At 37.5% G+C, this 24,229-nt stretch overlaps 1 protein-coding gene across 5 annotated transcripts in view; it reads right to left on the reverse strand.

The window, feature by feature from the left end:
* BDP1 (B double prime 1, subunit of RNA polymerase III transcription initiation factor IIIB) overlaps positions 1 to 24,229 on the reverse strand; it is a 51,296-nt gene that overhangs the window by 3,338 nt on the left and 23,729 nt on the right. The window contains exons 21-40 of one of the 5 annotated variants that reach the window (XM_066181519.1): positions 23,711 to 23,898; positions 23,067 to 23,142; positions 21,467 to 21,582; positions 20,572 to 20,794; positions 19,874 to 20,058; positions 16,592 to 16,784; positions 15,385 to 15,596; positions 14,074 to 14,464; positions 11,966 to 12,064; positions 11,655 to 11,691; positions 11,169 to 11,252; positions 10,338 to 10,569; positions 9,227 to 9,384; positions 8,452 to 8,593; positions 7,694 to 7,925; positions 6,373 to 6,433; positions 4,657 to 4,843; positions 3,025 to 3,232; positions 2,090 to 2,132; positions 935 to 1,229 (exon numbers count right to left, since the gene is read on the reverse strand). In XM_066181519.1, coding sequence (XP_066037616.1) covers positions 935 to 1,229; positions 2,090 to 2,132; positions 3,025 to 3,232; positions 4,657 to 4,843; positions 6,373 to 6,433; positions 7,694 to 7,925; positions 8,452 to 8,593; positions 9,227 to 9,384; positions 10,338 to 10,569; positions 11,169 to 11,252; positions 11,655 to 11,691; positions 11,966 to 12,064; positions 14,074 to 14,464; positions 15,385 to 15,596; positions 16,592 to 16,784; positions 19,874 to 20,058; positions 20,572 to 20,794; positions 21,467 to 21,582; positions 23,067 to 23,142; positions 23,711 to 23,898 — 3,362 coding nt within the window. Of the gene's footprint in view, positions 1 to 934; positions 1,230 to 2,089; positions 2,133 to 3,024; positions 3,233 to 4,656; positions 4,844 to 6,372; positions 6,434 to 7,693; positions 7,926 to 8,451; positions 8,594 to 9,226; positions 9,385 to 10,337; positions 10,570 to 11,168; positions 11,253 to 11,654; positions 11,692 to 11,965; positions 12,065 to 14,073; positions 14,465 to 15,384; positions 15,597 to 16,591; positions 16,785 to 19,873; positions 20,059 to 20,571; positions 20,795 to 21,466; positions 21,583 to 22,967; positions 23,143 to 23,710; positions 23,899 to 24,229 lie in introns of all 5 variants that reach the window. The other 4 variants (XM_066181518.1, XM_066181516.1, XM_066181517.1 and 1 more) reach the window with 4 other exon arrangements.

The following is a 24,229-nucleotide window of genomic DNA, read 5'->3' on the forward strand; positions in this document are numbered from 1 at the left end:
GGATGGAGACACACTCCTGAAGAACAAACTGAAAATTCTGAGCATCCTTCATGTAATCAATGGAAAACCTGATCACCAAGGATAGGGCTACAGCAGACTACATGCTGCAGGGTTTTAGCCAACTTACAGCAGCAAACCTAGACCAGTGAGCATATGGAAGTCACGGCACTGACGGAGATACCCAAAGCATTAACTTTTCATATTGTTAAGAATTTACAAATCAGAAAGTAAACTTTAAGGCAAGGATTCTGATGTTAATGCATCACTATCCAATTGCTGTGGATGTCCCAAGTATAAATAGCCAGTATTGGTACTCACACAAGCATAATGAAAAAGTAAATGACAGATTAGAAGAGGGCAGTGGAGTATTACAATCAAAATATTTGAGCACTGGAGCAACAGATAGCAGGAACTCAAAACATTTAACCAAACAGTACAGATAGTACAGATCAAGTCAACAGATAGGTAAGAGAAATACACTCTGAGCCGCCGAGATTGGAACTCCTTTGGGGAAATGACTTAAGTTAGTCCTAAAAATTCAGTGTGCTCAGTACTGTACCCGTAACAGATCTTACTAGGAGGACAAACGCCAAAATAAATCTCACAACAACAGACTTACTATGGAAAATCACAAATTACCCTAAGTTCCTATCACAGCCAATGGATGTCTGCCTGGCAAGAGGCATCTATCAAATCTAAATAGACACATAATACATCAATAGTGCCCTCCAGTTGATCTACTCATTTAATGAGTAAAATAATGCAAATTTCCAAGCATTCCAAAGTTTGATCCTTTCTGATTTGCAGGGGAGTATAGATACTGTAACTCTTAGCCATGCAGGTCACAAACAAGCGGACTGAAAAGATGTCAACATAGAAACACGATTTTTTTTACAGAACAAGCTGACAAAACATTACTGCAATTATTGCATACCTGAGTAATGGAGTTTTTGAAGATGATGCTGTGTTTCCAGTATGTTCTAACTGTGCAGATTCATGCACATTCTCCTGCTTTTCTTGTCCACTTATTTCTGCTTTCCTGTAAGAGGTTAATCTAGACATAACCTCCTCTTCCTTTTTGGATGCTGGATTCTCATGTGATGGTTTCTCTAAGCTCTCCAAAGTCTCAAGCTGGCTTCTCTCAGCCAGTTGTAAGATAGACTCAGAAACCAATACAGAAGTAAGTACTTCTTCCTTTGCTGAAGACTCTGTTTTTTGAAAAGGATTCCCTGTAAAAGGAGTTGAGAGTCAAAGACTTCAGTGATAACACAAGAGCCAAAAAAATGCATGATATTAAAATGGCTTCCACCATTACAACAAAATGGCTGATTTTTTGTTTAGTCTCATTTGTCCATTTACTTTCATAAGTCACCACTGCTACGATTTTTAAGTTCATGGTCTACTTTTAAGGCTTCTAACATCATATGGATGTTATGGGGAAAAGCTGGTAGAAGTGTGGTTTTAAATTTTACAGCACACTTTTCCCCCTCTCATCCTTAACAGCACACCACAGAACTTAGTCTAGTCACCAAGCTGTTTAAGCTTCTACAACTTCCCTTAGAAGTCTTTTTCAGGGCGAAAATTACAGTTCACCAAGCCCTTCACAGGCTCAGATTAATGCAGATGGCATTGTTAGCAGTTTTGCTTTTTCTGTGTCTTCAGAGGCAGATTAAGGTTCTAAATAATTACATTTTTAGTAAAAGTAACAAAACAAAATAAAAATAAACTATTTTGGCATAGTGTGGTTAAAATGCCAGTTAATACTTTTGATTATTAGTGCTCTTCACAGATAGAAATACTTGCTTAAGAGAAGATAACATGTTTAGTCAAAAAACCCTCTCAAATTTCACCAATATACTAGCTACAGCAATGCTTTTAGAACCATTATTAAATTAACATTTATGTAATTCAGCACACCTAGTTTATAGCAATAATCATGGAATGGTGGTATTACTGTAGTACCAGGAAAATTTGTTTCTGCTTTTGTATTACATGGCCTCATACAGAACTATTTAGCATGACAACCAGTATTAAGTTGTGATGTGTTTACATTCATTATACTTTGGTATACAAGTTTAAGTGTACATACCAGAAGTTACCACGGGGACATCTGTGGATTTAATTGAATAAGCCTGTATTTAAAAAAGAAAAAAAAAAATTTTTTCACTGCTCTGAATACAGAAGAGACAATGAAGTTGATACTCCTATCACACATGCACAGTTCTAAGAGCAGGACTGATACAGAAGACAGTGCAGCATCATTCATCACTTAACTTATTTCCTGAGCAGGCTTTTCAAGGTGTTCTTACGACAAATTACTCAAGACAAGGATATTGAGATAAGAGATCAAAGAAGGAAAAAGATTGTTATCCATCCCTTCCTAAAAAAGCTCTCTGAATCATGTGGGGAATTACCACCCATTCCTACACCAATACACACTATACAATCTTAGCCCACTTACAAAGATCAATGGTGGTTGCTGCCACAAGCCTGGTCATGTTGTAAAAAAGCACAGAGGCAGCTGGAAAGATGGTGGCTTGTTTTCACTGGCAGCTTGCTCTTTTAAACTAGTACCTACTATGCTAAGAATCAATAGGAACATACCTATCTAATAACAGCTTCTTGATGTAACAGACACAATGCAGATTCAAAACATCATTCAGTGAATCTAGACGACCTGTCAGTTACCCAGTATGCCTACAGACTTTCCTCTCTTGCAATGCCATTGTCATAAAGGCAATGAACCAAGTAGGACACACTACCAGTCTGTCTACTAGGATGTCTAATTAAAAAAACCTGAGAGCCTACAGATTCTCAAAAACCCCAATAATAAATAAGGTAATACCCAACACCTGTTGTAGATTTAAAAATTAAAAAATCTATAGGTTTTGATTTTCCTTTTAAGTTGTATAGGCAGTACATATTTAGCAAGTAACACCATTAAAAAATAAAGATAATTAAAATGCTCTATTATGTGTTATGCATCTACCCCATGCATGCAAACTCACCAAATTATGAGCTCACCTTGTAAGTGGTTTCCAGGTTATCTTCTACTGCAACAGGAGTTTTCTTGGAAGGAGGAAAATCATTCTCTTCAAGCTCAGAAGCCAACCGTTTTTGAGCTGTCTGCAACTTCGGAACAGAGTCGACTGTACTCTCTAGTTGTTTCATTTTCATACTGCATTTTAAAGCTGCAGCAACTTCACCAGCTGCAGTTGTCAGGGATCCAATACTGTTCATATATATATACACAAAGTCATTATTGTGACAGTGCAATAAGCCAAAATTTACTTTGTATAAGGTTTCTGGATGAAATTACACATGAATCTATGGTGATACTCTTTCTTGCTTAATGTCAATATTAACTTCAAATCTACCATTTACTACCAAGAAACAATTTGTTGTGCTAGCTAGAGTTAGTTTTTCTAGTCATATTGAATCTGGCTTAGTTGTTCTATTTGAACTCCACTTGGTCTTTTCATATAATGTAAAAATATGGCAACTTAATAACTGCCCTAGAAAATGCTAAAGTACAGTATTATTTATCTGCACAGTTGAACCCCCACATGCTGTATGATCTCAAAAGACATACAGACATATGTAAGACATACAGAGAAGCAGCAGAGACTAGGAAAATATGGTAAAGCAGTACAGGAACAGCAAGACAGAACATGTACTCTAACTCTGCCTGTCATCAATTCTATTTATTATCAGTAGTTCCAGAGGAGTTAGAATTGTTACAACGTGTAGCCAACATTCACTCAAAGATTTATCCTTTCAATAAAGGAATGATATTAGCATCTGATATTGCAGGGCAAGATTCTCCACAATAATGTGGAATTGCATCACATCTCTGCTTATGATCTGAGGACTTACATTAGTATAATATTAGGGTTTACAGAGTTTTTTACTACTTCGCAACAATTCCATTTCTTATGTCTTTTTCCTTTAATTATTTTTTCTCCCAAACTGATGAAGAGATTTAGTTCAACTGTAATGCTGACACAAAAATTTTGTTACACTGCATTCAGAGGTACTCTTTGTAAAAGAAATTCAAACCCTTTTGGATTGCAGTAGACAAACCAGCTATTATTCTTTGGAGTAATTAATTAGCTTGTGTTTTCATCTTGTCTGCCTTTTGAACAGAACAAACTCAAGAGAATGATATAAGAATTTACATCTACATGTAAAACATGTTTATCATATTTTCCAAGAAGACCATCTACATGAAAAATCTGGAAGAGCAATTAATAAACAGCTATTCTACAAAAGTGTTAAAGTACTGTAAAAATGCACACATGCTTAGATTTTTTCATTTCAATTGCTTTGCATTTGAACTAAGTATGCATAAGGCAAAACAAGGCTCAAGCTGGATAAATGACTTCTGCTAAAAAGGAAGACTTACTCTAAAGGGTAAATGAGAATTAAGGTGACACTAAAACCCCAGCTAACTGAAACACTTAATTTGAAACACCTACAGAATCTTCCTCAAATTGGATTAGAGTCCTTTATACTTTCTAATTCTCAAACCAGTTCGTCAAAATTCCTTCCTCTTGCATTTCTTCTTTTAAGAAGCTCTAATCTGTACTGCACATTCAGAGAACAATCCAGGTACACAAAAAGTGCTCCACTTTGATAAAAAATAAAGCCATTTACCTCTCCACTTCAGTCACAGTTGTTTCACTTGCATTTACTGAGCTGATAAGTATTGGAGCTGGTAGTACTGGTTCTGAAGTTTGTTCCACCATAGCAGATGCATCAAACGCTTTTGAGTCAGCTGGGATTTCCACCAATGTTAAAATGAATGTCTGTTCTTCCTCTGCACATCTACGATCATCATTCACTATTATAATTTTTTCAGGGAAATAAATAACAAAAGACTATTAATCAAATACGAAATGATACTGTTCTCTTCACGTCCTCCCTGCATGGAGTACTGAAATTTTAGGCACTCATTTCTCCATGGAAAAAGGCATTGGGCATATTCCTGAGACAATAAGCTTCCTGTCTTTTGAGATGAGGTACACATCATCATCTCCTCGGTGCTTATTCACTGCAGAGAAATCCTGATTACCATTCAAGATGAGGAATATTAAAAATGTCTAGTAATGATGATTTTAAATGGGTGTTCTAGCTTTAAAGAGCAATTTGTGGTTTAATTAAACACGTCATAGTAGTCAAATGGCCCTCTGTCTTTAATTGCAACTGTCAGGTATTAAGAGTTACTTTTTAAAATGGCAGATGTCTGCTGTTTTGAAGGTAAGCACAGGATTTTCCCCCTCACTGCAGATTAGGATTTGGGAAGCATAGTCCTGAATTTAATTGATGAAAAATATAGATAATTTAATCAAGAAACAGATATTAATAGATAACTGCCAGCTGCCCTCTGTTAGAATTTAAGGAACAAGCATTTGTAAAGTTTTCACAAATGAAAACAACAATGGTATTCCATTATTTAAGACAGCTGTCAATGATGTAAAGCTTTTATTCCAACCTCAACTTTCTTGGATTCTTCATCTAATTAAACATGGTTTAAGATGCTTCATCCCAAGATTCTTGCAGTAACAGAGCATAGCAACAGATGTCTAAGAAGAAGTATTAGCCCAATCTTTTGCACAAGCTCATGAATTACAGGTTTGGACTGCAGTTTCCATGTAAAGTATTCTGGGCTTCTATCACTTTGACTATCCCATATATTAGACAAGCAGTGGTTCCAAACCAACCATTGCAATAGGGAAGACCAGACACCACCTTCATCATGATATTAACTTTCATCACACGTGATCAGACAGGCATTAATCTCCCAACTCAGTGCAGCTAAAGAAGGAAGTTTGATTGTCTTAGACTTCTCTTCTTCCTTTCCTCCTGCTCCACACAGTACAGCCTTCCTACTCACACAACTTTGACAACAGCATTCACTCGATAACGTCATGAGCAACTACAGCTCACTAAACCAGTGGAAAACTACACAGTTTCTCTCCCTTTGTGGTGTTCAGTTTTTGAAGGGTGACTCAGAGGTGCATAAAGGGCTCTAAAAACTGCTATACCTATCACAAGGTAAGCAGCAGGAGCTCACAACAGGGCAAAGAGAACAAGTTTCCCATCCACTGATACTTAAACTTAATGAAGGGCTATTCAAATAGTTCCCAAGTCTAACTTCTGTTAATGAAATGTAAAGACAGGAGGCTAGGGAGGGGAATGTCACTATGCTGTGGATCATTATTTGTGTTAGTGGAATAGATTTATTAATCATGTCAATGAAAATTTTTGGTTTCTTTTAAATGAAAATTTTAGGGTTTTAATTCAGCTTTTAGTAACTGCAAGATACACAAATGTGGGCTTTTGCAAACTTTGAATATTAGCACATTATACCTGATGTTTCTTCTGTGCTGCTTACGCAATGTTGCTGAGCATCCTGATTACAAGCTTCATTCTAGAAACAACACAGTTGAAATAAAACAACTTAATAAATCTGGGAAATTACTCTAGGAAACAGGAAGAAACAAAGCATGTCAAATGCTGAAGAGCCAAAAAATCCAATCACATCATCATTATTTCATTTGTTAGTTTTCACTTCTAGCTGTTCTAGGCTGAAGAGTATTAGCCAAACAAGGACAAGAAACACTGGGGAAATATAAAATTTATATGCAGTTTGTCTGTATTTATGGTTTGTCAAAATAAATTTATACTTCCTGCAGCACAGCTCTGTCAGAGATGACTCACATGATAAATTGTTCAGTGGCACTAAGAAAGCAGATTCCTACAACTCTTAACAAACCACTGAGTGCCAAAGAAAAACACCAAGCTCTACAGTTCACCTATCCTGTCCCTTCTATGGCTTGTCCCTTTGTTAAAACCAGGAATAATCTACTGCAAGCTGCCTTTCTTCATACTCTCTGCCAGACCTGTAAGAGCAACATCATTCTTGCATGTTGTCCTAATATGAAATCAGCCTTGACACAGCAACCTGCTGCACTCAGGAAACAAGCTTCTATGCATCAGCAGTTCCGCTGTAACTATGTGCTCACTGACTTAACACTAAAAACCCTGAAGAAACTGCAAATGAACCTCTCTCTTATGAACAAATAAGGTAACTCCCATTTATGCTAAAACACAGACACACAAACCACTGCAGAGAAATGGATGTAAAAGACATATTGTTTGTCCATGACAACATAGATGATGATATAGATTATATAGATATATGTAAAAATATGCAAAATATGTGTCATACAATAATATGCATGCAAAGCTCTTAACTGTTTTTTTAATAAATGAGAAAGACCATAACAAAGGATGCAGTTTGTTTTAAACAAAACAAAGGAAGTGACAGTGAACATTCTCCATCCAAGCAGTAACATTTTAACTTCATTTTAATATAAACAAACAAAACAGAAAGTGTCCAGTGAATGGATACACAAATTCTCAGTAACTTCTTCCATCAAGACTACTTAAATATTTCTCTCAATTTTGCTAATGTGTATCACTTATTACTGAAATGTTCTAAACAGAGTTTGCAAAGATTAAGTTTGTCTGAAATATTGTTTGGATATGCACTTGAGAAAAAGCAAGTTGCATTTACCAGCTGAAGTACCAGGCCTTTAGAACTGGTGGGTACGTTTGCACTGAAAACCTCTTTCTTTACAGAATTTCAAAATCTGGACACTTCTGCAATTAAGTTCTTGTTATTTACCTGAGTAAAGTTGACTGTACCTATATGGTGCTCAAGAGGATAAGGACTTTGCTCAGACAGTTCATCCACATAACTTGGACTTGGGCAGTCTTCTAGTCCAAGGTGTGATATTTCAGGTTTTGGTGATGCACTTAGATGTCTTAAATCTCCTGAATTTCCACAAGGATCTCTGATCTGCTTTTCTGTTCTGCAAGGTACATACCTAGTTAATTTGAAACCAAATGAAGATGCCCTGTGCAAACACGAAATTCCATGTTACAATGTATTTAATATGAACAGTATGTAATTACTGGGAAACAAAAACACCTGTTTAAAAACTACATCATTGTACTAAACAAGAATGCATAACCTTTGAACAAATCTACATGAAGAATTTCAGGGAAAGGCCTCTGTAACTCCACTAATGGAGACATTCCTACTGAAAGTACAACCAAGCAGGAAGCCTTTTAAGCTGATTAACATTTCTAAATGAATCAACTGTTAGCATTTCCTTGGACTGTCATGAAAGACAGTTAAGCAGCAAGGTAATTAGTGAGTTCTGAAATAGCAAACAAAAGTTAATGTTCCATCTTCAAAAGCTGTAGCATGATATGCAAGGGAGCAAACCTGAAGTCTAAACTGTACACTATCTGTGTAAACATATACAGCATCTGTGAGCACACAGTTTCCATTACAGTTGCATACCACACCTGAACTTCAGCTGCATATTTTAAGACACAGTAGAAATGAAGTCAGTATTAAATTATGAGTCTTCCTACCTCTCAGTTTTGTCTACTTGCTTGGTAAGTTCCATACTTCCAGTTGCAAAGTCATGAAGAACTGAAGAATCAACTGTAGCTGGTCTGACTGGTTGTGGATCCACCTTCTGTATTTCTGCATTACCACCCAGGGTTGAAGGATCTTAGTTTTATCAGAATAAAAATTAAAATACTATCTTTTCAGTCTGTGGGTGTATATACATATTTGTATTTCCTTTCACATATGATCTTGTATGTATTAAAGTTTTGTAGTATGTTTATATAGACAAATACACATGAATGTGCGCATGTATACTTGTGTCTTGTATAATTAAGGCACATACATGTATCTCATCTTGCCTTTCCTATTTTGCCAGTGGTATGAAGACAATTAAGAGTTTGAAGACTACCTTTTCTGCAACTGCTTTAAGAATAGAAAACCACTTCTTTCTATCTCTTCTTCTACTTTTAATGGAAGGAAAAGACAGTAATAATAGAAAAAAAATACATTATATTAGACTGTATTTCTGTAATTGACAGTCCAGTAATTTAAGTGCTTTCCAGGTAATTTAATACCTGCAGGAAAAAAATGCTCTTCAAATTTCATTTGTTTTTATGCTGACAGGAATACTTATTATAAAATTATATCACAAATGGGTACCCTACGTCACAACGGCGATGTATCATCTGTGAACATGAATAGAAAGTGAAGACTTTCAGCTTTGTTTGATTTAACGAATAGATGTGAATCTACCAAATAACCATTTTAGAGCCCTAGGATAAGAAACAGGCTTACCAGTTTGAATTTGGTCTAGTTGTTCCACAAGTAAATTTGCGTTAAGTATCTCCTGCATTAAGTTTTCATTGGACCTTGATATTCCAGAGGTTGGCTCAGGCTCCAGGTGTCCGCCTCCTGTCAGTCTCATACTGTTCACCACAGTGAGAGAGCTACTACTGCAAATAAAAGGAAAAATGTTTTCAATAGAGTCCTTGATTTTTAACAGTTAGTGACGAGAAGATATGAGAAATATGGGTTAGATCAGACAATGAAGACCTGAAATGCAGGTGTGACTGGCAGAGAAGACAGAAAACTACCTGGCAGGATAAAAAACCATAAAAATCATTTGTGACTTCAAACAGACAGGTATACTGTAACCTAGGTAGGTTTCTAATGTAAAGGAATTTTTTTAAAATTTGAAATGTTTGAATAACAGGAGAATATCTAATACACATGAAATGGCAGTAAGTCCTGGTTTAATAATATAATTTAATGGATGCAAAATAGATTATCTTGGATTTTGATTTTTCAGAGAGTATAATCTCATCGTTTGTTCAAGCAATCAACAAGTTAAAAGGTCTTTCAAGTAATACATGATCACCAGCAGATGTTTCTCTGGAAAAGTGTCCCAATAAGCTGTCCTGTAATTCACAAATGCAAAATTATAAAAGATCAATCACTAAACACCATAATGATGGAAGATCAACTGGTTTCTTGCCATCCCTTTGCTCTAAATCTTTGATCTACACCCCACAGCAGCAGTGACATTTAAGCAATTTGCTTTGGTCTGATTAGTTGCAGAGAACTTTGCAAAAAAGAGCTTGATAATTAACAGTGATCCAGTATATCATTAGTTAGCATTTTTTTCTCCCCCCTTCTCCTGGTAAACCTTATTTCTTGAGAGAAAAACTAGTTGTAGATACTCAAAATTTCATACAAACACTTCATGAAAGTAGTAAGAAAGAGATGAGAGGAGTTTTTGCAGATTACATACTAAATTACGTAAACTGAGAAACCTTAACTAAAACAAGAATGCTTGCAAATCAATAAAAATGTCAGAAAGAACCTAGCAAAAGTAAGCAGTGTCAGAGGGTCTCTCTCACTAATGAAAATGAAGTAGTAATTTAACCTGGTATCAGGAGCATCCATCTCTGGATATTCTTCTACACCTATTCTTGTGCCAGTGATTTGATGCTCTACATTCATCTTGTTTCCATCCTCAGAAGGCAGCAATTCCTTGATAGAAGTGTGTGAAGCAAGCAAATACTGACTAGAAGTTCTATTTTCTTTGGAGTAGGTGTGAATTACATGGCTATCAGCTGTCTCCAAGTCATCCTGAGCAGGTGACATATGTGTCTGTTCTGGTTATAGCAATAAACAGAATGGGAAAACTTCATTTAAAACACTCAGGTTTGGCATGTATATAAAGCTATACACTTCAAATCCCAGATAAATACAATCCTAAGAGAACACTTTTTGTAGTAAGAACACAAAAACTAACATTCAGCGAATGAAAGCAGATAATAAATACTACACAAAATCTATAAAAAATCCAGGTAATTTCAGGTTGTAGTTAAATTGAATGGAACGGCTGTGCTTCATATTAAAGGTCTGAAAAGATCACTGAAAGCTACAGTCATTTAAGCTTGATCTCTTTCTTTCATCCAGTTTATGTGCCCAGATCAATTCAAACATATGCTTCCTAAAACAGATCACAGAAACAACTTTCTAGCAGTGATGGAGACTTCGCAGTATTCACTAAGGTGCCTGCCTCTTTCCAGCCAACCTGCATTGCTTTAACTCACTATGTGTTATCATCCAACAGGACTAAAAGCATAAGATTCTTGACTTCCTGCTATGCAGCAGCATGTGGAAGAGCTCTGCAGTCACTGCTCCATCCCTCCTTAGGCGGACCCAGAAAGCACGAGAGCAAGGCTTTGTTCCATAAATCAGATCATACCTTCAGTGCTTGTTTTTAACTGAAAATTTGGATCACCCATTGCAAGTAAAGTCATAGCAGCTTCAGTGCTTCCATCGTTAATTCCTGTGAAGTTGTTCACACATATTAGAAGTCACAAGCACATTAACCAGAAATCCACTTACCCATATTCAAAAAGTATTTGACACTACCACCAATAAAGTATTCATTTTTTAAATTGACCTTATTTATGGATAAAAATACTTGTAAACAAGCAACCATTCTCATCCACCAAGTTCAAACTATTGTTAAAACACTAAGCAGCAACATGACTGCCTTTAATGGTGTATTGGATACAGTGGCAAGGTGTTGGCAGCAGGGGCCTGCCTTGGACACAGCCAGCTCCAGCTGACAAACTGCAGGACACAGCTGAGCCTGTCAGCCAAGATGGTGTCACACCTTTGGAAGCATATTTTAAGAAAGGGGGAAATGTATATACCAGTATCCAGAAATACATTTCATATCTACCTTTGTCCACATCTGGATTCTCATGTATGGCTGCTTCCTTGAATACAAAGAAAAACAGTATCAAAGTTCTATATAAAATTACTCTATAATTTTTATATAATGCTTACATGTAAATTCTGTGCCCACAAGTTACCCCGGTTTTAAGGCTAACAATATTTACTAACATAGTGTGCCTCACATCTGTGTGGGAGAGGTAGCAGTCTAATAAGCTACAGTTACGTTCACATATGACAACAAAAGACTGCTGAAATAGCTTTGTATGACCAATGAAAACAAACAAAAAACATTCTTACAGCTGTTGAGGTGCTTACTTTTTCTTGCCTCTGTACGACTGGTTGGATAGAAGCACAAGAAAGACTTTCAGCATCAGCAGCCACCTGCACATCTGGGATATCTACAGATATCTCGAGCTGTAGAAGTAATTATACAGGTATTTTAGTTCAGATGCAAAAGAAAATTTGTCAAGTGCAATTTTTTATAAACCTCATATATTTAACAGATGTTCAGCATCTAGAGGGATTCTTCGTGAAAATCCTACATTCTGATTTGAGAAGGAAGCAGTGGTATCAACAGAAAGAAAAACAGGTACTGCTACCTGTAGCTAAGTGAAAGCATGAGACAACCTACAGCCTTGTTTCTAGTCACTCATTTCTCCACCAAACTAAGTTATGCAGCTGAGATCTTTTATAGTGACGGTTTACCTCAAAGTCTTCAGGATGGAAAAACAGTTCAGACTTATTTCCAAAGCAAGATAGGGAACAGACACGGAGACACAGAAACACACCCACTCACCATTTTACCTATTTTTTTATCTTCTTCAGCACTGTACTTTCACTGAGAACTGCAAACATTTGTCATTTTCAGAAATGAGGACTTGAAATTTGACAGAAAGTTTATGATATTTCCAGGGAAGTTCTCACGGAAAACACTGCTCAGTCTGGGCTGCTCTCAAAGGCTTTTGCACTTTACAGACTTACGACTCACCTATTTTAAATTTTATAACAGCTGGGTTCTCAGGTACCTAAGCGCATCCCTCACTAGAACTCATTTCTCCTAAGTATTAAACTAGGCAACTTGATTGTAACGCCCACACATAATATGTATTCCACATCACTGAAATCAGGGATTTAGCAAAAGTTTCCATGCAGCAACTTTGCCGCCCATTATTGTTCTAGAGATCCCTTGGTATTTTGACTGAGTTATAAATTACTCTGCTGTTTCACCCGGAGAAAGAAACAGTGAGATTAATTCAGGAGACAATAAAAAGCAAGATTTCAGTGGGCAAAGAGAGGAAGAGGACTAGCAGTACTAGTAAGCAAAAAAGCAGTAGAAAGCAAAAAGCATTGAAGTAAATGGAAAGTAGCGATGACAGAGAAAAAACAGAAAAATGTCTTGTACTGGATGGTATAAGACCTTGACATGATACAAATGGTATGAAATAAAGGGTGAAGATTGTACTGGGCATGGCTGGCATGAAGTTAACTTTCTTCATACCAACCCACACAGTGCTGTCTCTTGGATTTATAACTACAACAGTGTTGGTAACACACCAGTGTTTTTGCTATTCCTGCAAAATGTCAAAGCTTTTTTTCCTATTCTTTTACCCAGCAAGGAGGCCAGGGGTAAGCAAGAGGTCAGGAGAGCACAAAGCTAGGACAGCTGACCCAAACTGATCAAAGGAGAATTCACTACCATATGATGACACGTTCAGCAATAAAAGCTCAGGGAAAGGAGGGAGGAAGCCATTTGTGGTTAGGGCATTTTTCTTCCAAAGTTACTCTTACACAGACTGAGACCCTGATTTCCAGGAAGTAACCTAACAATAGAAAGCAGCAAACAAATTCCTTATTTTGCTTTTCATTTACACACAGATTTTCCTTAACGTATGTAACTGTCTTTATATCAATAGAGAAATCTTGCCTTCCTTCTAATCTCTCCTTGTCCCACAGGAAAAGAGAATGAGCAAGCAGATGTGTGTGTCTGGCTGCTGGTCAGGTCAGCCTACCTGACAGTTAAGTTTCTTGGCAAGGGGGACATGACATACAGAAACATTTTCCTCACACCCTCATTTCCTAACATTCAAATATGAAATTAAAGTGCTCCATTTGATCCATCTTGAGCCTCAAAACACATGGATGAGCATCGAGTCTGGGCCTATATTTAATCCCAATAAGCAAACTGGTGAGTACCCTGCAGACCTACATACAGTCTGTAAACATAACTACATCACTGGATCTTGGGCTGACACAGTATCAAGTTCAAAACCAAGTGTATGTGCCAAGCAACATCCCTACTACTCTCAACATCATTCTTAACTTGAACTCAGATAAAACCCAAATACTCATAGATACAATTGGAATAAAATATTTTTAAAACAGACAGAACAAAATTGCATATGCAGAACCCAGCTACACAATACCTCCTCCACGGTTTCCTGTATCTGCACAGGAATTGGTTTTGGAGATCGAAGACCTATAGGAACGAACACTGGAGCCTTGTTTACTTCCTCTGATGCAAAGCATTCTTCTTCATCATCAAGCTCAAAGTCATCTGGCTCCTCGTCCTCCTCCTCTTGAGAAGCCCGAAGGGTGACAAAGGTTATCTTTGAACTTCTGGGTTCCTTCCCAGATTTTCTTCCCTGTATAGTTTTCAAACTTTTTTCTCTGTTAACTCTCAGTTTAGCTTCTTGCCTTTGACTCCCCTTCTCACTGCAATCAGCCTCACATTCAGAGGCAGAAGAAGTAGCAGTTTTTGGCTCCAACACATGTTCTGGCAGTGCTGTCTGTTTTGATGATCTTTTGAACTGCCTTCTAAAGTAGAGAACAAAAACAATGAAATCCAAGACCTTCCAAAGAGAGGGATACTACAAATCAAAATGACCTCAATTAAAAAAAAAGTTATCATTGTGACCAACAATGCAAACTATTTACTTAATTGGAACAAATAAGCATTTAAGCAGAAATTTAATTTCTTCCTATGTACATAAGGTACTGACTGCAAATATGTATTCAGCAGTTTCAAAATGCTAGAAATCTTCACAATTAAACTTGCAAGATACACAATTCTTTGATTAGAAAAGAATGAAGTCATTTTAATTTTGAGGGATGTGGAAGTCACATACTTTGTAAGCCATGGGAACACTTCAGTTGTCTTTTGCTAAAGCTACGCTAGAAGCCCCAAACTATGATACTTAATTGATCAGACTACTGTTTATAAACTAAAGGTGTTAGTTGATAACTACTTATCTGCTTTGGTTTCTCAGACAGCATTCTCTTCAATAATAAGTTACCTACAGTTTTCTTCCTCAAAATCATGGGCACAACCACTTTGACTATCAAAAGTAATAACAAACTTCCCCCCAAAACATCCTCCTTGGTAAACTGGTGGGGAGTGGAAGCAAATAGCAGCAGAGGGCACTTCTAGCACAAAGCTTCTCTTTAGGTTCCCTCTTCCCTGTGCCCCCAAATATGAGTACTCTCAAGTCCTCCTCTATAAAATCAGGAATTTCTGTTGAAACCATGGGATGAATTGGTGAGAGTGCTAGCTGTGCTCATTTTATGAGAATACAGGCAGAGTAAGAGACAAAGGAGTATCTGCACACATCTGCTAAGTTCAGATTTAAGACACAAAAACTGACATGCTACATGCACTCACATAACATATGGCAGAACTACAGCCAATAATTATCAATCAACTGAGCTTGGTTTACAAAGCAGAACAGTTGTTTTACCTTGTGAGATTGCCTGAATGCTTTTCCTGTGAGGTAGAAAGCTGAGAATCATTATCTTGTTCTACTTGACTCTCTGATGTTATACCTGAAGACTGGAGTGTAATGTCCTGTCTGATTCTCTTACAAGATGTTTCTTCAACATTCTCTGCAAAATTGTATTTCCTTATAGCTTCTGAGAAGGATCTAGCTTCCACTGTATTACTGGAGTTTTGCTGAACAGAGGAGATAATTATTACCAAAATGAGTGCCAAACATTTGTAACTGGTTTTGGTGACTTAAAGAACTTCATTTGAGGATCTTGAGAACATGCCCAGCTGTCATCTCTGATAACTTAGCACATTCTTCCTCACTGTCTTTAACTTTGGGCTCTATAGCAGAGGTCTCATTAACTGCTATTATTTGTGATGGTTGAATTCCCAATGCTGCTGGTAGTTAACAGAACAACACCATGCTCAATTTATCAAGACCAACAACTCTTTAGAAGCTGAAGGATGAATAATTTTCTAAAATTACCTATTAATTTAAAGAAAATTTGCAGGAACGAATTTTTTTTTCTACCTTGGGAACAAGAAAAAACTATCATATTTTATATAAAAGCATTTAAATTTTATTAAACATATATACAGACAAATATCAGCAACCACAGTTCTGTCAACTATGCATACTTGGCTAAAATAATATTTTAACTAGAAGGTTTTAGTCATCCATATAGAAAATAGGGAACACCAGATAAACTTGACTCAGTTATCACAGCATCAGACACAGATGGAAGTAGACTGGACTAAGTTAGGCCTACTGAGCAAATTTAAGAAGGTCTGAACTTTGTTCATTATCATTTTAATTTCTAAGTATATTAACACAGATTTTAGGTAGTATCTGAAGTTAACTAGCTGTCTTATTTTCTGTTGTTCAATGAATAACAAACAGTAAATTCTTTTTTAACTATGTTAGCATGTATTTATTATAATTCAAATTTCTCATCATAGAAACCACAGAACTTAAGACAACAGTGTATATTAAGTTATTTCCACAGTTTTTAAATCTAAGTCCATTTATTCAGCATAGTTTCCAATAGTGAATTTTTTAAAAAAATCAAATAATCACATTAACCTTTCCAACCATATACTGGATTTCTGTGCCAGCTTTCTAAGAACTTGGGCAACAGGACTGAGGTATAACTGGCTCAAAATACATGATCAGCACTTACCCCTGATACACCTGTTTTTAGTAACACCAAAAACTCTTCTTCATTTCTCTCAGTGGTGTCTTCTTCTCTGTTTTCACACTCTTCAGGATAATCTCTTTTCCTAGTAAGTCTCATTAGGTCTGGCCTTGGGTTCCAATGGGGTTCCCTTGCTCTCTGTTCACTTTCTTCTCCAGAATTTAATTTATCATTTGACCTACAAAAATATGTTTCAACTTTTACCTCTGAAGAACTACAGAGTACACTGTATAAGCCTGGTTTACTATCAGATATTTAGTACTTCTAACTAGAAATTAATCTGTGTTTTGAATTTTTATTTGCTTTGTTGGCTACATGTAAAAAAAAAACATAAAGCAAGAAAAAAAAAAAAAAAAAACACTGCATAAAGGAGCTAATTCATCTGCAGCAGTGGACATTCCTGATTACTTTTGGGAAAGATTTTTGGAAGGAAAACAACATGAAGTCAGAGTGACTGGAAAGAGTCAGTTATACCAACAGAGGTCTCCAAAATTAAGAAGCCATGGGAACATTATATTCACCAATTGCAGTGCTCAAGGTTCTACTGCTTTCCAAAAGGATACAATTCTTACATCTGTTTAAACACATTCAGATCAGTAAGACAGAAATCCTGGCCTTCCAAACTCAAGACTTGACAAAAAGGGAGTAAGAGTGATATAGAAAAATACAGTTTAGTCAGCCTCATCACAGTCCCTGGGAAACTGTTGGAGCAACTAAAGCTGGAAACTTCTTTCAGACACATGAAAAACAACCTAACTTGGAGTAGTCAGCATGGATCCGTAATGGAGAAGTTACGTTTAATCAACTTGGTAATATCTTCCAATGAAACGACTGGCTTGATAAATGAAGGGAGGGCAGTAAATGGTGTCTGCCTGGACTCCAGTAAGGCTTATAACACTGTCTCTTCTAACATGATGATAAGGGAGCTGATGAAGTACGGAGTGGAAGTACACTAAACACTGAGTTGTCAGGTTCTGAGGTTTGTAGTCAGTGACCAGTTAGAGACCAACAACCAACAGTGTGCCCCGTGCGTCAATACTGTATCAACTACTGTCCAGCATCTCCACAAATGATCTGAATGATGCAAATTTACAGGTTAGGCAGATCTAGAAGGAATTGCTTCCCAAAGACAGAGACACCCAACGGTTGTACTGGGCTCCAAAGGAACCTGGAGAAGTGGGTTGACGGGAACCTCAGGAAGTTCAGCAAGGGGAGATGCAAAGTCCTGCAGCAGGGGAGGAACAACCCAAGGCACCAGCGCGTGCTGCAAGCCACCCACATGGAAAGCAGCTTTGCACAAAAGAACCCGGCTGTCCTGGTGGTCTCCGCGTTGAACATGAACCACGAAGGTGCTGTGGCTGCACAAACAGCTCACGGTGACCTGGGCTGCAGCAGAAGCGTTGCTGGCAGGCCGAAGGAGGTGATCCTTGCCCCTTGTTCAGCTTCACTGAAGAAGCCACACCTGGAGGACTGAGCAGTTCTGGGCTCCCTGGTAGGAGACACCTGGACACACTGGAACAAAGGGTCACACAGATGGTAAAGGGGTAGAAGCATCTCTCCTGTGACAAAAAGCTGAAGGAGCAGGAACTGTTCAACCTGGAGAGAAACCTCGGGAGGATCTCTTCAACAGTTCCACAAAAACTCAAGGGGAGGGTGCAAACAGGACACGCCAGGCTCTTTCGGGAGGTGCCCAGGGACAGGACAAGAGACAATGGGCAAACAGTGCAAGACAGGAGGCTCCTTCTGAGCACCAGGAAATCCTGTTTCACTGTGAGGGTTACCAAGCACTTGCACAGGCTGCCCAGAGAGACTGTGGAGTCTCCATCCTTGGCAAGATTCAGAAGCTGTCTGGACACAGTATTGGGCAATGAGCTCCAGGTGCCTTGACTGGGGGGTCGGACCAGAAGACTTCTAGCAGGCCCTTCCACCCTCAATTATTCTGTGATTCTGCAGAAGTCCACCATCACAGAAGACAAGAAGACTGTCAAGTAAGACCCTCGTCTTGTTAGCACAAAGACTCTGGGACATGATTTCAACATAATTCACGTAAGAGATTTTAAACAGTTTTAGAGTTTCAGAGAAAGATGCAAACTGAAGTTAATTTCAGAACACAGCAAAATTGTAAAATACATTGATTTGCGGCTGCTCTTTGTAAGCTAAGACTGAGCAAAGATAGCTTATAACATAATGCAGAGCTGTCCCATATAAGTAGCACCATCTGCCTCATACCGCGTGTACATTGTAGGAAGTTCTCCTACTGGAAAAGAAAATTGAAGAGACTCAGAATATATCCTACAGAAACATTAAATGAGCTTGCTGTTTTCTTGCCACTTCTCAATTATAAGGAAGTGCAAATGGCACTGCTCAGTCTCTGGTCCACATTCATGGTGCATTGTACCCCAGGAATTTATTAGTGAGAAATTTGGACAGCTAAACCCTGATTACTTGTTTCTACTCTCACCCATGAAGTACCTTCTAAAAAGTAAAACAGCCTTGAAAAAAATCACCTAATTCTGTTAAAAACTCTTATATTTCTTAAGAATGCCACCTAGTGACTTTCACAGCGCACAGTAGGTAACAGTACTAGTACAGCTCAGAGCCTGTGCTTCCAAAAGCAAGTGCTGTATAAAAACAACCGGACAAATGTACAAAATTTTTGAAGTACTGTCACGGCTTAACCCCAACTGATAAGTAAGTGCCATGCAGTCAGACAGTCAGCCCTCAAACCCCAGGCAGCAGGAGAATTGGAAAGAAATAGTAAACCTTGTGGGTTTAGATAAAAACAGTATAATAACCAAAACAAAGTAAAATATAAAATAATGGAAAGGAGAGGCAGACACACAGACAGAGAGGAATAAAAACACATGGGAAACAAGTGATATACAACTGCTCACTGCTTGCTAACTGATGCTCAGTTTGTCCCCAAGCAGTGTTCAGCAGCCCCTGGCCAGGTCCCTCCAGTTTATAGACTGAGCATGACGTTCCATGGTATGGAATATCCTTTTGGCCAGCTCAGATCAGCTGTCCTGGCTGTGCTCCCTCTCAGCTGCTTGTGCACCTGCTCACTGGCAGACCCTGAGACACTGAAAAGTCCTCAACTCAAGGTAAGCACTGCTGAATGACAACTAAAATGCCACTGTGTTATCAATGCTATTCTCATATTGAATCCAAAACGCAGCAATGTACCAGCCACTAGGGGGAAGATAAACTCTACCCCAGCTGAAAACAAAATGAGAGATTTTTTACTTTGCCAACAGGTTACCTTACCTTTCTGTGGTATCCTGAATGCTTCCTACAGCATCTGTAGATAGACACTCCTCCAGCTCTCTTCTGCTGTTGCAATTTGATGATTTTTTAGAAGAACAAAGTGTTCCTGACGTCATGCTTCTTGAATTTACATCTAGACTGTCATTCTTGGCCAGATTTCCCGAAAGCAACACCTCCACGTCATCCTTTGATTTGAGAAAAAAAGAACAACAATATTGGCACAAAATATATCACCTTTAAAATAAAGTAGTGCAATTTATGATCAAGTTGTTAATCTGAGATGAAACTTAATTTGAAAACTTCCAAGTGGTTTATGGCACCATCACTGTTCCTTGTTCCGCTACAAAGGCATTTAGCTAATAAAAACAGACACTGCAACCAATTTAGTCCTTCATGAGAAGCCACCAAGGAGCTCAGAAGAAACACAGCATCAGAAATACAGCACGCAAGTAACTAATAATGTATCATGAATACGACTGAAATGTCAAAGTTCAAGTGAAGTCTTTATATGTCTTATCAATGTGTCACTAACAGGATTTTGGAAAACCCTGTAATAGCATGCAAATACTGAACAAGAATTCTTACTAGGCTGAAATTAATTAATGCATTTACAACAGCTTATTTAGATGCCTTAAAAACAGCTAGTGTGGAATCAAGCATCAGAAAGTGTAGTCAGAAATAAATGAAGAAAATCTCACTTTTGAGGAGAGAGGGCTTTCAGATTCTTCTGCCACAGGCAGATTCTTTCCTTGATTCATTTCTTCTTCATCTGGGGCAGCAAGATTTTGTACTACTGGAGATCCTTTTTCGCTGTATGTTCTTTCTAGGTTTGGTTCAGTTCTTGGAGACTCAGTCCTTATGAATTGTCCTGGCTTCAGAGCACTCAGTTTGCCTTCTTTGGAGGTATTTTTTTCAGTACTGCTGAATTTAAAACAAAAAGAAACAGAAAAACTACACTTGACTTTGGCTGGGAGAGAAAAAAAGCACTTCTGCGCTTAAATTTTAAATCAACACTTACACAAGAGACTAACAGACTGCTTTGTTTAAGATCAATAAAATTATATTTTTATATATATTTCTCATTTATGGTTAACTTTGGAGCAGAAATACCAAAATGTCTTTGTCAAGGCATTTTTAACATAAAAAACAAGTTGCGATGCTAACCATACCAACATCAAAGTACTGGCAGTCTAACACACACTTAAGATCTTATTCTGACAACAGTGGCAGTAAACTAGAACAGCACATGGATGATCAATGAAAGTTAAGTCTCTGACATTTTGCAAAATTTGTATGTTACATATTTTACACGTGTGATTGCTACTTAAGCAAATACAGACTGAGTAATAAAAAAACTTGGTCAAGAAGAGCAATGAGCTCATACAGGTCAAGTATGTACCAGATAAACGAAGACAAGGAGTGCAGCTAAAAAGTGCTCTAAAAACACTGGAAGAAGCTGTTTGTAGGCACTGAAAATGAAATACTGTAGGAAGACAAAAGACAAGGAAGAGAAGAATCGTCATTTGCAAAAGTTTTATCATTATGCACAGGCAAAAGCTTTTCAAATGCAATTTTGCTAAACTCAAATCTCACCTGCTTTGTTCAGACAATAAGGTTTCAGAGACAGAGAGCACCTGAGGAACCTCTTGCTGTTCCTGTTCCTCTTTGCTCAATACATCTTCTTGACACAATACAGCTTCATTTTCACCCTTTAATTTACAATAAAAGAAGAATGAAGAAAAATAGAAGTATGTAAGCTTCTAAAACAAACATATATTTTATATACAAAACTAGAAACTATGCTATTTTCCCAATTGGAATGACGGTAAGAATCATCTTATCATAATTCAATTTATATGCAAAAAAGGAACAGAAGTCTTTGTACTCCTGGGATACCCAGAGTTAAGCTCTTAAATACTATGTGCACCCAAGCATTGTGGGAAGCACTCATTTATTTAGTTTTCAATCAACTCCCTAATACATGAAGCACTGGGGAAACAAGTTGATTCAGCCAATGGAAAACCATAGAAAACTGGACACTGCAGAGGGCAGCACAGATACACCCACGCCACAATAACATAGCCTCAAGATCTAGAGGGCCTAATAAGCTTAATGATTGCATTTCCCACAATGGTTCCACAAAGAAGCCACTCAAACATATCCTTTACCACTTCAGGCCTGTGACAGCTTGATTAGTAAAGAGGAGCATCAGACCTGCTCTGGTTCTACATATTTGCCCAGTACAGAGCAGACACATGTGCATGGTTCACAGGCCACAGGTCTAGAGCAGCCAAAGCTGAACCCCAAGGAACTATCTCAGCCAGGGGTGAGCGAACCGTGGCACTGAAGGGAGATGAGAGATGAATGCAGGACACAAGTACTTTTCATAGGCTCAAGAACAAAACCAGCTTTAACCACTCCAAAACATCAGTCACTCTTGAAAAGTTTAGCTGTATTCCAAATCTAAGGGCACTCTACACAGATACCCTGACTTCCATTCTATGATTCATGTGCAACCCACAAAATGGTTACAAAGAACACATCATAGTGTAAACGGCTTTCAAGGATTTCCCCACCTTTTACCATCCCTAGTGAAGTGTCTGAGCGGATACACAGTGTCAGTTACTTGTATGAAATAGAAGAGCATCACTTACTGTAGTGATGACCCCAGTTAGAGCTTATCAAATTTTAAAACTCCTTTTTTCATAAAAATAGCTGTCCTCTGCCTCTGCCAAGACATTATACTAGATTGCTCAACATTTGATTCATCCAAACAAGAAAGATGAAATGAGAAAAAAGCTAATTTTTATGCATTTTTATTCTAGAGTTTGTATAAATGTGCGTATTTTTTTCCTATCATGCAATCCAATCAAAAGCAGATCCTTTGTAAAAAAATAATACTTCAAGTTGTAGACCTCAGCGATTTCATATCTACAATAGCTCAGCTTACCAGGGCTTGGGTATTTTTTTTTCATTTAATATATTGTCTCAGCTTCAGGCAATGCAACTTCAGTGTTTTCATATAACTTCATAAAAGTAAACATGCACTTCAAACCAACTTTGACGGCAAAGCCTTACTCTTATTAAGACTTACTACGTCAGTATTGTCAAACTCATCTTTCTGCTCTGCTTCAGGCTTTTTCTTCCTCTTATTTTCTGGTATTTGTAACTCCTTCTTTCCAAAAGTTCTTACCAAGTTTGGCTTGTATTCCTTACTCTGTGCCAGCTGTATATGTGGAAGAGGTGTTTGTTGACGCTCTTCTTGAGTGCTGTTTTTGTCATCAGTGCAAAGTTAAGACAGAAAAAATAATCCAAAACTTAGTACAAATGCATGTTACAAACACAAACACAGGTTGATTAGTATTACATGCAAAAAACTCTGAGTTTTTAAGAGAAATCTTGTGAACTAAATTCAGCTGAGTTTAAATTACAAATGACAATTTTTTCCAGAAAAATTTCAAAGCATCAGTCTTCTGAATACTTCAACAGAATTAACTAACTCACTGAAGGTATTAACTTACTGACTACTTGTTGCTATAAAACCAAAGCAATTTTCACATGGTTTCTGTGATAAGCAAACTAGCATTTCATTTTACATAAAATGAATCCAGTCTTTCAGATGATGAAACAGTTATAAAGTGAATGCTCATTAAAGTCATGCTTAGTACAGAAGCTACTAAAATTGTAGTATCACTAGTGCTAAACTATGAGAACGGAAATTTTGTGCAGTATTTTCATCAGACTATGGTTGCCAGATGGCAATCCACAGGCACACTGATTTCCTTGTAAAATTCTCTCATTGTTACAGTCAAGAATCAAAAGTAGCTAAGCCCTTACCCTGCAACAGTAGTAGAAATGTCATCTTGGCTAATTTCAGGTAGACAGAACTCCAGTTCACCATCCTCTGACCTTGAAAATGTTTTTTGGGACTTACAACTTCGGGTCTCAGAAACCTCCTGAGAGCAAAGTGACTTCTCCTTTACCAAGGATTCTAGTGCATTTAAGACTTCATATTTTCCTGCCGTCTGAAAAAAGTAAAAACAATAACCAGAAAAACCAAAAGGAGACTCTATGAAGCTTGTTACTTAGCACTCTCTGAAAAACTCAGACAGCTTTTTGCACTCTCCTACAAAACTTCTCTGTAACTGCTAACTAATGATTTCCTAGTCTTTCCAGGACAAATACACACTTTTTATTTAAGACAAAATAGCTTGAAATCTGTATTTCTTCTGTGCCATCCTCTGTTAATACCTTTTTTTTTTTCTTTCCTGTCAACTCTGTAATGCCACCTTGGGTCAGAAAGACATCTGGACATGTAACAAGAGATTCAGTCATCTTTTTCTCCTTACATATGAC

Source organism: Chamaea fasciata, unplaced genomic scaffold (genome assembly GCF_029207755.1).
Source record: "Chamaea fasciata isolate MVZ Bird 193981 ecotype frontalis unplaced genomic scaffold, bChaFas1.0.hap1 SCAF_4, whole genome shotgun sequence".
NCBI lineage: Eukaryota > Metazoa > Chordata > Aves > Passeriformes > Sylviidae > Chamaea > Chamaea fasciata.